The following is a 12225-nucleotide window of genomic DNA, read 5'->3' on the forward strand; positions in this document are numbered from 1 at the left end:
GCTCACAGAATGACGGAACACTTTCACACGAAGTCCCCTGTCCATAGAGCTAAACATCCTCTAGCTGGAGGGGGGCCTCATAAACCACATGGCCTGGACACCCGCTGCTGAACCTTGTTTCTCACACCACAGCCAAGCTCTGTTTTTTTTTTTTTAATTGTTGAAAAATGTGCATAACAAAATTTACCACTTTAAGAATTATTCAGTGTACAGTTCAGCGGCAATAAAGTACACTCGCACTGCTGCGCAGCCATCACCACCGCCCATCCCCAGAATTCCCTCGTCTTCCCAGACTGGAACTCTGGCCCCATTACACACGAACTCTCTCTTCCCCGCACCCCCAGCCCCTGGCAACCACCATTCTACTTTCAGTCTCTATGGCTTTGGCCATCCCAGGCACCTCACCGAAGCGAATCCCAACACTTGCCCTTCTGTGCCCGGCTTCTTTCCCTTGGCGTAACGCATCCAATGTTTATCCACGCAGAGCATGTGTCAGAAGTTCCTTCCTTTTTAGGGCTGTGTACTAGTCCATCCCGGGGCTGTTTGTTTTATGACTGCAACCGAGACCTTCCGGCCAAGATGAGTCAACTCCTTTCCTTCCAAGACAGTCAACAGCCTGCAGTCAAGCCTGACTGGTACCGAGTTCTCGGGCTCATCGGCAGGTGGTCCTGCTGTTCTTCTACCCGTCCCTCTTTGCACTGTCCCGTGAGAGTCCTCACCCGCAGCGCAGGGCATGGGCTATCCAGAGGTGAGGCTCACAGCCACCCTCGCCTCCCTCCTCCAACCAGCATATACCTCCATCTATCATCAAACAAGACAGCAGTTCTAGGTTGTCCCCTGTGGTCCTGCTGCCCTCCTCTAGGCAGTCTGCCGGGGCCATTCTGCCAGTCAACACACGCACACTGTGGGCAGACCCGCAGTGAACTTGACATGGTCCTTGACCACCCGGAGCTCATGATTTAGTGAAGAGAGAGACAAACACATGTATATCTTAGAGTCTGTGATCATTACAGCTCGTGACAGAGTGTCTGGAAGGACATAAAAATGGTGAAGACGGACTTGGAAGGGGTGGATCACAGAGGCCCTACTGGAAACTAAAAAAGCCATTTTTTATGAGTTGAGGGACAGTCTTCCAAGCAGAGGAAATGGAAAAAGCCAAGGCCCTTCCCAAAGGCAGGTAGGACCAGTGCACTCTGAGCAGGGATGCCGTGAGCTGGGACCGGGGCAGCCGGCGCAGGGGGTAGGGCCAGGGCGGATCCCTCCAGGCCTGTGAGTCTCCGCCAGGAGAGAGGGCTTCATGTCAAGGTCAACGGCCAGCCACTGAGGGGCTTCCGGCTGGGGGTACATGATCTAATTCACACCGGGAAAGGACAGCGCTGCGTTCCAGGTGCGGGATAGATGGAGGTGAGCAAGTGGGGACGCCAGAGGGAAGTTAGGACAATGCAGGAGACAAGGCCAGAGATGTCGGGCTACCCAGAACCGTGAGATGGGGCGCCTTGAGGCCAGAGGCCAGAGGCCAGGACACAGCAATCTTTGCATCCTCAGCTCCTCTTACACCAGAGCCTGGGGCTCAACACCAGCGGCTGCACTGGCCAGAAACGTCCTTCGAGGTTGACGGAGGCCCCCGCCCCGAGGCCCAGAGGCCAGCCAGCTCCTTCCTGGCCCCCCTCCACCCCAGCAACTCCATCCCTTCCAGAAAGCTGGACCGCAACAGGTCAATTCCCATCGATCTGTTTATTGCCATCTCTGAGCACAGACAATCACCGACTTAAAACCTGGACCAGAGTCCACACACAACAGACTCAGGCCAAATTCTGCTAACTGGCCGAGATGGTTATGAGAAAATGGCAGTTGATCTGACCTGGACCAACTGGAGCAAAGAACCGTCTCCACTGGCCGCCAAGCCCCTGCAGAAGTCAGCTGTGCTCAGCGTTCCCCCCGCAGCTTGCGATGCCTGTGTTCCGACTGCGGTTTTGTTTGGAATGCGGCTTGGATGCTGCAAGGCCAAGGGATTAGTCAACAGTGTTTGTTAAACACGGACTCCGTGCCCGGCATCATGCCTGGCGCTGTCGATGAAAAGAAAACCAATCAGGCTCTTGCCTGCAACGCAACCACGATCTGGTCAGTGGTGGCAAACCCTGCCAAGGCTGTGCTCACTGAAGGACGCGTCGAGGTGCCAGGCCAGCTGGAGACCGGGGCGAAGGGCCCAGGAAAGCACTGGGAGGTGAAGTGTGGCTTGTGCTCAGGCCCATGGGGGCTTCCATGCAGCTGTGTGCCCGGGGGCCAGTCGCCTAACCTCTCTGAGCCTCCACTGCCTCCTGTCCACACACGGCGTGGGTGCCGTGAATATCCCCATTTTACAGATGAGGAAACAGAGATGAGAGAAGTGCGGTCGGCTTGAGGTCGCACAGCCGGGATTCGGACACCTGCAGGTTGGCAATGAGTCGCTGTTCCCGCACGCCATTCCTGTCGGAAACAGAAGCCGCAGTTTCATCCACAAACCACGCCCCCATCCGGCCCCGGGGCCCAGGCGCCCCGCACAGCGAGCTCCGCAGCCTGGGAGGACCCGTGTGCTGGTGACATCCCAGCAAGGAGCGCCCTGCTCTGCCATTTCCAACGTCAGCATTTTCCAGCGCTATTTTTTTTTTTTCCAGATGGAAGCAACAAAGTCCCCAGCTTAATTTGTTTCATGCAGTGACACTAATTAATGTTCCAAACACTGGGGCTTCGGGATTGAGGTGTGTGTGTGCGCGTGCGCGTGTGCGCGTGCACTGCATACAATTTGTGTTTGGGTAACTTCCATTTTCCCCAATTTGTGAAATGATGGATGTGGGCATTTTACCTGAGCCAAACTTCGCGCTCAAAAAGCGAGGCAGGCCAACCCCACAAGTTTCATGAAGCCTCCAGCCCCTGCATCTGTGTCTGTACTTTAACTCCTCACCGAGCCTGGGAACCTAAAGCAGAGGCATCGGCCTCAGCGTCATGGCCTTCAGAGGACAGTGGCTCTCAGCTGAGCCTACGCCCACCCCGCCCCCATCAGAACCTTTGGAAAAGGCTGGGAGTCCTCTGGTTATCACAGCTCATTGGTTCTCACGGCCTCGTGTAGGCAGGGCCCAGGATGCTGAAAATCCTACAAAATGTGTGCCCTCCCTGCCCAAGGAGGAATGGTCCCACCCCTAATGCAAAAAGCTTCATCACTGAGAAATCACCTGATTTTCTGAGGGAAGAAGGAAAGGCACAGAGATGGGGCGGGGACACAGGATGGGGGGGTGGGAGGTCTTGTTCAAGGATGCATGCAATTCCATCATTTAAAAAGGTCTGACCTTTCCAACTACATCTCCTATTTTATCTTCTCAACCCCCACCCATCCAAAGCGTCTCCCTCTTCAGTCACTGGGAACGGTCACACCTGACTCAGGACATCTCAACATTCTTTTTGATGTTCAGAATCCTGAAGGTGAATGGTAGTGGCTTCCCAGGAAACCAGAAGTGAGGCCAAGGGCGGAAGCCCGGGCGCCACCCTTCACAAGCAAGATCCTGCCATTTTCTCAGCCAACGATGTGTTTGCAGGAGCAACTGCCATATCCGTTCCCATCTTGTTTTCCAAATGCTAATGTTTCTCACGTTATAAATTAGTACGAGTCTTCATTGTTTGAAAGGATCACAAAAGCCACAGCAGGACTGAAATTCTCCACACTTATGTAAAAGAACTCTCAAAAAAATTAAACTGAAATAACTTGGTTTTATTCGGTGAGAACTGCTGCTACGTGAACACACCACAGTTTCAGTTAGGATCCTGCTCCTCGCCCCACAGGATAAGGCCGGCGATGGCCAAGCTCCGGGGTGCTTTTGAGAACTCCCCAATCCTGGCACATGCAATAGCTCAAAACAGTACACTACCGTTAGCTACCAGGCGCCAAATCGACCTATTTACAAGTACTTTTAATTCAGAATTTTTTTTCCTGAATGGTTATCCTAAATGATGAATTAATAAGGGGAAAAAACACCACAGAATCACCAGGAGCCTTAAACCACAAGGCTTCCTCCACGTAAGAACCACTGAGGAAACGCAGAAACATTTGGGAACCCCAAGTCCCAACAGCTCCCTCACTTCCGAACTTGACAATGTGCAGCAGTGCTATGGAGTCTCCCGGTACCTCCTTAGTCCCCACTGCAGCACCTGCCACGGCGGCCTTTTACGGACCAATGCCTTCGGCCAACGCCCAGGGAGCAGCCCTGCCCTGTGAGGTGTGGAGTTCTACACGGCGCCTCCAGGTGCCTCACGGGGACAGAGCGTCATCGGGCCATCTTGGCGACCTGCCCCGTAAAGCAGCCGTCCGGTCTACATTCCCTGTCCTGTCTCATTCCGTTTTACTTATGTCTCCTATTTTTCTTGGTGTCACCTCCTCCATCTTGCATTATCGTTGGGAATGCTATCGCCTCCGTGGCAGCAAAGTCGGATCGGGGGGTGGGGAGAGTCTTACTCTTCTTATATATCAATTCCAGAGATGTTTACAGTGTGTAAAGAGAAACGCCAGGTGTCAGTGGTATTACATTGTCATGGGTGGGGACCATTAAGGGAAAAATTGTCTACAAAGACTCCTCAGATGAGGAGATAATGAACACGAGATTGAGCAAGCTCGTGTTGAAGAAGCCACGTGCACTGGGCTCCCTGCCTCAGGAAGCTTCTAGGCGGATGCAGACTAATACCCAGTGTTAGCACTCTGCACACCTGTATGACTCAGCCCATTTAATCCTTTCAACAACCTGTAAGGTCCACGTATCAGAAGAGGAACTGAGACTGTTAGAAGTAAAATCAGCCTTGGCTGGTGTGGCTCAGTGGCTTGAGTGCTGGCCTGCGAACCAAAGGGTCGCCGGTTTGATGCCCAGCCAAGGCACATGTCTGGGTTGCAGGCCGGGTCCCCAGCAGGGAGCGTATGAAATGCAACCACACATTGATGTTTCCCTCTCTCCCTCCCTTCCCCTCTCTAAAAATAAATAAATAAAAATTTTAAAAATCTTTTTAAAAAAGAAATGAAACGACTTGTTGGAGACTGCAGAGCAAATCAGCACGACACTCAGGGGTTGGTTTCCTGGTGGCTGGCCTCTCAGCGACACCTGAGCGGAACCTTCTAGAGGACACAGCCCAACATGGCACAGAGAAATGACTCTCTGTACATGTCAGTTACTGTCGTTCGTGAAAATGAGTCAGGTTTCCATAAACGGAACAGATGGTGGCGCTGCCCCACAGGTGCCATGAGAAACAACCCAAATGGATACAAGCATTTGTTACCATTATTAGGAAGGTTTGGAATAGCCTGGATCAGTGTCGCCTTCAATGGAGATCAGAGATTATTTTCTATGACTCTTGGTAAAGCGTGGGCAGGGGGCAGGAGGCAGAGAAAAGGGGATCTGGGCACGGGATCTGCAGCACGTGCAAGGCCACCTGGGGCCCGTGTACCCGTGCCTGATCAGCTGCACCTGGCTCTGCCCTTGTTGCTGTTCATCCGACCCAGGCCCGAGGCCAGTGCAGCTCAGAGGCCTCAGGCTGTGGTTGCAGCGCCCCGCTGGGGCAGGGCTGCCGGACGGCCACCGGGGGAAGCCGAGTGGCCCAATGGACCGGCCTTGGAAGAAGGCACGAGTTTGCACTTTCCCTTTGTGCCCAAGGGCCCCGGGCCTGGGTTCCTCCTTCTCTAGAGTCCCTTCCAGCCCCGGCAGCCTCTGGTTTTTGTGATCTGCCGAGTGGCTCTCAGTGCCGGGTCCATCAGAATCCCACGAAGTGCTGTCAAGTAACTCTCTGCTGATGAGAAGTCGGATGCGACTTGCCGAAGCCTGGTTTCATTTAATAAAGGAAATAAGCTGGTTTCATTCTTCCGACTGACATCACTACGTGCAGAAGCATTCGTAACCAATATCCATGGGCGAGATAACACGAAAGCCGGGGTTTTCGGAGAGGGCAGGACAGGGAGACAGACTGCGTGACGGCGCTAAGTGATTTTCCATTAACGCCGAGACGCACTCCCCTGCCCAGTATTCTCAAGTGATGGCGGAGGATATTTCACCCTGCCCCCTTCAAAGACAGCCACACGGCAGAAACGGGCTTAAGCTGCTACGACAAGTTTACAAAGAATCAAAGGGGTCCGTGCCAAAGACGCTCTATGTCCAGGCTGCCTGTTCTCAGACGCCACATTGGCTTTGGAAAACCAGACTTGGTGATGTGTAAGAAGGCACCTTCTGTGACCGCTGCTGTTACTAAGACACATAGAGCAGGTACCCCGGTGACATGGCCTAAGCTGGGGGCGGGGGAGGGGGCGGATATAATAAACTGTGAAATGATGTAAAAACCTTGGTACTGTGGGTGTGTCGGTGCTATATGATGCCTCAACTCCACTGTCACACTCTTACATGGCCCAGATGATTCTGTGTCTCCTCAGCAAGGAAAGGGGAGCAGGACACAGAGGTCTCAGTGCTGAGGTCTTGACAGACGCCCACAGCGGGGAGCCATGCAGAGCCTGTGCATGGGACGCTCCACGGGCCAGCTGTGTAAGTAGTTACTCTTACTCATGTGTAAACTACGTGCAAGAAGCCATCTTGTTTCTGAGTTACAACCCAATTTGTTTTCTCAAGAAAACGTTTCAAGCAAACTCCTTTATCTCTTCCATGTTAACAGTTTGGATGGGATCCATTAGCGCCCCAGGGCACCTGCAATACTAGAGGGGGCCTGACCCTCGATGTTGGCTTTAGTCTTGTCATCTCCAGATTGTTTACCTTCACGCAACACAGGAGGCTTAACAGGGCCTTCCCCTTTCTGCACACCTTGCTTCCTCATTCGCATTCTTTTATTGCATTTGCTCAACTATTTCAATTTAGTTGTTTCCAATCTCTCTCTATCGGCAAAGAATTATGGCTTATATGTCCCTCAAAATAGTCTGGCACATGGCTTGCCACTTGACTCAGCATGTGTGGCCTTGAAATGAACACGTCTTTCTACTATATATTTGTCATTACCTAGACAAAACCCAAGGCAGAGAGGAAGCTTGAGACATGGTCTTTCTAGAACCCAGGAATCTAGGAAAGTATGTTCATTGTACATATGTACCACTTCTTCTTTATCCAGTCATCTCTCAATAGGCACCGAGGTTGCTTCCCTATCTTGCCTATTGTAAATAATGCTGCAATGAACACAGAGGTGCATGTATCTTTTTGAATTAGTGTTTTGGATTTCTTCAGATAAATACCGAGAAGTGGAATTGCTGGGTCCGAAGGCAGTCTTATTTTGCTTTTTTGACGACCCTCCATACTGCTTTCCACCGTGGCTGCACCAACATACATTCCCACCACCAGTACACGAGGGTCCCCTTTTCTCCACATCCTCGCCAGCACTTGTTTGTTGATTTACCGGTGACAGCCATTCTAACAGGGGTAATCACTGTGTAAGTTACATAAATGTCTAATCACTCTGTTGTACACCTTGAACTAATATAATATTGTAAATCAACTGTAATTAAATTTTTTAATTATAAAAAAAGAAAGTGTGCTCAGCTCAACACGTGCTGTTTTCCATAGCGGCGCACTGATTTCCCACCACACCAACACCACACAGCGTTCCTTCTTCTCTACCTCTTTGCCAGCACTTACCTCTCATCTTTTTGAGAAAAGTCAGACTAACAGGTGTGAGGTGGTAGCTCTCTGTGATTTTAATTTGCATTTCCCGGATGATCAGTTATGTTGAGCACCTTTTGATATACCTGTTGACCATTTGTACGTCTTCTTAGAAAAATGTCTATTCAAGTCCTTTGCCCTTGGTTTAAATCAAATTGTTGGTCTCCTTGCCATTGAGTTGAGTTCCTGTAATATCTTGGATAGTAATCCCTTGTCAAAAACATGGTCGTAACAAAATGGAGAGGCAATCTATGGGTATTTCTTGTGATCGTTCCTCCTCGGTCTGGCCAGAGGTGAGCAATAGGTCGCGCCCAGCTAGCCATGGAGAGGTAGGTGGTCAGGGCAGCAGGGTGCTTGTACAACGCCAACCCAGCCACAATGCCATAAGCCAGCAGGTCACCACTAACAGGCTAGTTGGGGGGGCAATGCCGGGGCAGCAAAGTGGCCAGTGTGTAGAACTTAAGTAGATCCCTATGCAAAATCACCTAATGAATCACCTAATGCCGAATGCCTGGTGTTGGGCTTCATTATAGCCCTACAATGCTGACCTTGGCTGCTTAGTATTGTTGTTGTGATAACAGGAAAGCCATACAGAACGTAGTTAACCTCGGAGTAGTCTTTCGCTCATCCATTCAGCAAATGCTCACCGAGTAACTACCACGGGCCATGTAGCCTGCTGAGGACGGCAAATGCTAAAGAACAACACGGTCCCTACTCTCAAGCAGCTCAAGTTCAATGGGGAAGATGAGCAGGCAGATCAATTTAATGCCATGTGCCAAATCCTATGGCTGGGGACGCTGCAGAGAGGGCACAATTGTAGCTCAATCTGGAGGGTCAGGGAAAAGCTTCTACCAGGGAAGGCAACACCAGAGCTGGGCCCAGTGAGTAGCCAGGAGAAAATAGGGAAGGGCATTTAAGGCAAAGGGAGTATTGTCAATGTATGTGTGTGGCAGGATGGGGGTGGGGGGGCTTTGATGTCCACATTTGCTGCATTCTACCTTTAAAAGAGAGGGGAGAAAAATCACATCTCCTGAGTCTGGTTCATGTAAAAGAAAAGAAAAGAACGCACTAGACCTTGAACCCATGGTTAGCCCAGTTTCCTGGCCCCCTTACACCATTAGCCACAGCACAGAATAGGATAATGGATGGTCCGAAGCACACAGTTCAGTGCCTCGCAACATCCCGAATCATCAATGAAAGGTTCAGTTGAATTCGCTTGACTGGACTTCCTCCTGAGCCGGAGGAAGGACGCACGACGCATCCACTAACTAGGCGTGCTGCACACTCAGGAGCTCAGGCCCAACCTGGCGCGGCCCTCCTGCACAACTCCTCACTAACGGGAACCCACGCTCCCATCTCCAGCCCAGCCCACGCTTCCCTCGTTTGGACTGGCCCCTGTTTTGGTTCCAAATTCCATCTCCAGCCATTTGCCAACTGGGAGCTGGGAAGTGGAGACAGAGGCCTTACTAAGAGCCCTGCATTACCAGTGGGGTCAGGGGCACCCACTGACACCTAGTGAAATTCCAAGAGTCCTGTCATTGTTGACAGAGGGTCAGAGCCAGGATGCGGGCTCAGAAACAGCGTCGACCCACTGCATTCTGACGTGAGCTCTAGGGACGGTGGTGCGGGGTTGGGATCTTCGTTTTACCTCCGAATGTTTTCATGTCATCACCTACAAAATGTAGATAATAACTCCTACCTCCTAGGTCCATGGTCCTAGGTCCAATTTAAAAGTATCCGGCTAGGTATTCAATTCTTCCCACTCCCACAGTCTCAAGTTCCCCTGGATCCTTCTGGGAAACTGAGGTACAGGTGTTGGCATCCTCAAACCTGCCTCTAGGGGTGGAATAATTCTAGGGAGGGATCGCCGAGGGTCTGGAAGTCACAGGTCTTAGCTGTTCCTTCCCCAGACTGGGCAGGGCAGGGGTGGGGACTGGCTGGAAAAGGTGGGAGAAGAAAGACTAAGCCCACAAGCTCCAGTGGGACCCCAGGTTCGAAAGCCAGCCAATACGTACTGAACCCCATTTATGTGCAAAAGAACATGTGAGTCTGTGTGTGTTTGTGTACACGCAAATAACTTCTGTGCCTTTTTTACTATCACATATTCCAGTATTAATTTCAGTTCAATTTAACAAAATGCAGTGCTGTACAGTTCAATTTAACAAAATGCAGTGCTGGAGCTGGAGAAATGAATGCACTCTTAATCCCTTTTTGCCACCTGAAGATAACAAATGGAAGAGGAACGATTGCTAACCCTTCTCCCCATCACTAACACCTGCAAACACGTGAGGACGCCAAAGGCTGGACCAGCCCAAACCCCGCTTACTGGCTGGAAGCCCCCTCCCTCCGGCTGGGTTCTCAGCTTCCAGGGAGGCACCCTCTCCGGGCTTCAGGAACATCCTTAGGAAACCTGTTGCTGGCTCAGACGTTCTGTGCAGACTACCCCACCTGGTGGCCAGATCTGGAAAAGCTTTCCAACCGAGGAAGATTGGCAGGTAGTATACCTCCGCGGCTTCCCCAACTCCCTGCGGCGGGGCCAGCCACAGAGGAGGGCAGAAAGGAATATCCAATGCTCAACCCACGACAGGGGTCAAGGTCATGGCCAATTCTCCACCCCAGCCCTGGTAAGGTACAGCCTCTTAAGACGCAGCCATCAGGATGACTAAGCCACAGACAGGAGGCAAGGGGCAACGGAAGTGCCCTGCCAGACCCGGGAGCCCACAGCCCCGATTGCCGCTGCGGGTTGAGAAGCCACTACTACCATCCCATCCCTCTGCCCAAGTACAGGTGGGTTCTCGACCCAGAGGGTCAGGTGCAGGGGGGTGTTCCATCTTCCTCTGGCCACACATCCCCACCCTGACAAGCAAGAAGGCTTTTCTAGGGAAGGATGCCTGAGGGCAAGGCTCCAGCCCAGGCCCCTTCACATCCCCCGCCTTCACCCAGCCAGGTCAAGAGAAAAGGCAGCCGCTGGGGCTGGGGGATCTCAGGACCGAGTCACAGGGATGTTTTAGCCAAAATCAGCCCCCCAGGGCCCTCACCTCCTGGCACCGTGCAGCCCCAGCCTCTCAGGCTAGGCTTAAGAGCCTGACATAAACACTTTCCCTTCTCTTATTAACTTCCCTAAAAAGGACCCAAAGCATTGTGACCAGTCCAAGCCCCCAGCTAGAGCAACACCGGGATCTTTTCTATACCAGCCTGAAGTCCTAAGTAGGGTAGTCCAAGCAAGCGAGTCTCTCTCTCTCTCTCCCACCCACCCCCCCGTCCCTCCCTCCCTCCCTCTCTCTCTCTCTCTCTCTCTCTCTCTCTCTCTCTCACACACACACACACACACACACACACACACAGTGGGCAACTCCCAACCCCAACTCCAGGATGTATCATCCAAACTCATTAGCGATCCCAAGAGAGGGGACCCGCCCCAAAGCAGAAACACAGCGCGCGAGGGAGGATCCGCTTTATCCCGTCAAACCTCCACGGTAATTGGGAAAACCACCTAATTCTTTTCCGCGTTGATACCAGCATCCGGAGAAGGTACCATACATGCGCACCCGCACGCACATTGACACGCCAATCCTATCTCCAAACTGTCTGAGGAACCACGCACGGACCTTTTAAGCCTTGGGGTCCAACAACCAGAGAGTGGTTGTCAGGCATTCAGACCTGACACAAGTATCGAGGGCAGGCTGGGCTCCAATTCGATTTAAAGACCCAGAGCCCTCCTCAGCTCCAGCCTCCACCCCGAACCCCAACCTGCGCCGCCGCCAAGGGGCGCCCCGAAGGCCAGGTACTCACACAAGCGCGTGGTAGAGGAGCGCCCAGCCCCGCGGTCTCTCCAGGGCATCGTAGATCAAAGTTTGGATGCGCCGGTACTTGGCGTTGTTCCTCTTCACAGGGCGGCTCAGAGGGGTCTTGGCCAGGAGCCCGATGCCCTGCGGGGTCCTCCGCAGCCCCTCGTCGCGGCCACCGCCCTCCAGCAGCAGGGTCCCGTCTTTGTCAGCTCCGGCCCCAAGCGCCAAGGTGACTTGCTCCACCTCCCCGGGCGCCAGCCCCACTTTCCGCTCCTCGTCGCCGGCCGCCGCCGCGTCCCCTCCGGCCGGGTTAGCGGCCCCGCCGCCTCCGTCGCCCCCGCCGCCGCCGCCGCCTGCCGCCCCCGCCGCCCTGCGCGCCTTGAGCCCCATCTGCCTCGCCCCCGCCGGCCGCTTCGCCTTCTCCGCTGCTGCTCCGGGAAGAAGGGGCGCTCGGGGTGCGTGGACGAGGCGGCGGCGGCGGCTGCAAGCCCGGGAACTCCAATGCCATGATCCGCGCGCCCCTCCCCACCCACCGCCCCAAAAGCAGGCAAAGGCGGGCCCCCGGGGGGCAGGGGAGGCCGGGTAGGGGGGCAAAGGGGATCACATCCCGCGCGGGTCAGCTGCGGGACCCCGAGGGGCGCGGGCGGGGGGCTGCGGGGAGCGAGCGAGGGTGAGCGAGGCTGGCGCGGAGGCGCTAGGGCGCGCGGCGGCTAGAGCCTGGCCCCGGCGCTCCCGGGCGGCGGCGGCGGCGGCACCCAGGCCGGCGAGCCCGAGAC

The 12225-nt window shown here is 53.7% G+C and overlaps 1 protein-coding gene across 1 annotated transcript in view; it reads right to left on the reverse strand.

Moving 5' to 3' along the window:
- The window catches only part of KCNQ3 (potassium voltage-gated channel subfamily Q member 3), a 192580-nt gene extending 180726 nt beyond the window's left edge, over positions 1 to 11854 (reverse strand). The window contains exon 1 of the mRNA XM_054590500.1: positions 11454 to 11854. Within this exon, the coding sequence (XP_054446475.1) occupies positions 11454 to 11839 (386 nt within the window). The 5' untranslated portion in view covers positions 11840 to 11854. The remainder of the gene's footprint in view (positions 1 to 11453) is intronic.
- Positions 11855 to 12225: the final 371 nt, after the last annotated feature.

Source organism: Pteronotus mesoamericanus, unplaced genomic scaffold (genome assembly GCF_021234165.1).
Source record: "Pteronotus mesoamericanus isolate MK-2021 breed Mesoamerican mustached bat unplaced genomic scaffold, CSHL_Meso_final scaffold_174, whole genome shotgun sequence".
Lineage (NCBI taxonomy): Eukaryota > Metazoa > Chordata > Mammalia > Chiroptera > Mormoopidae > Pteronotus > Pteronotus mesoamericanus.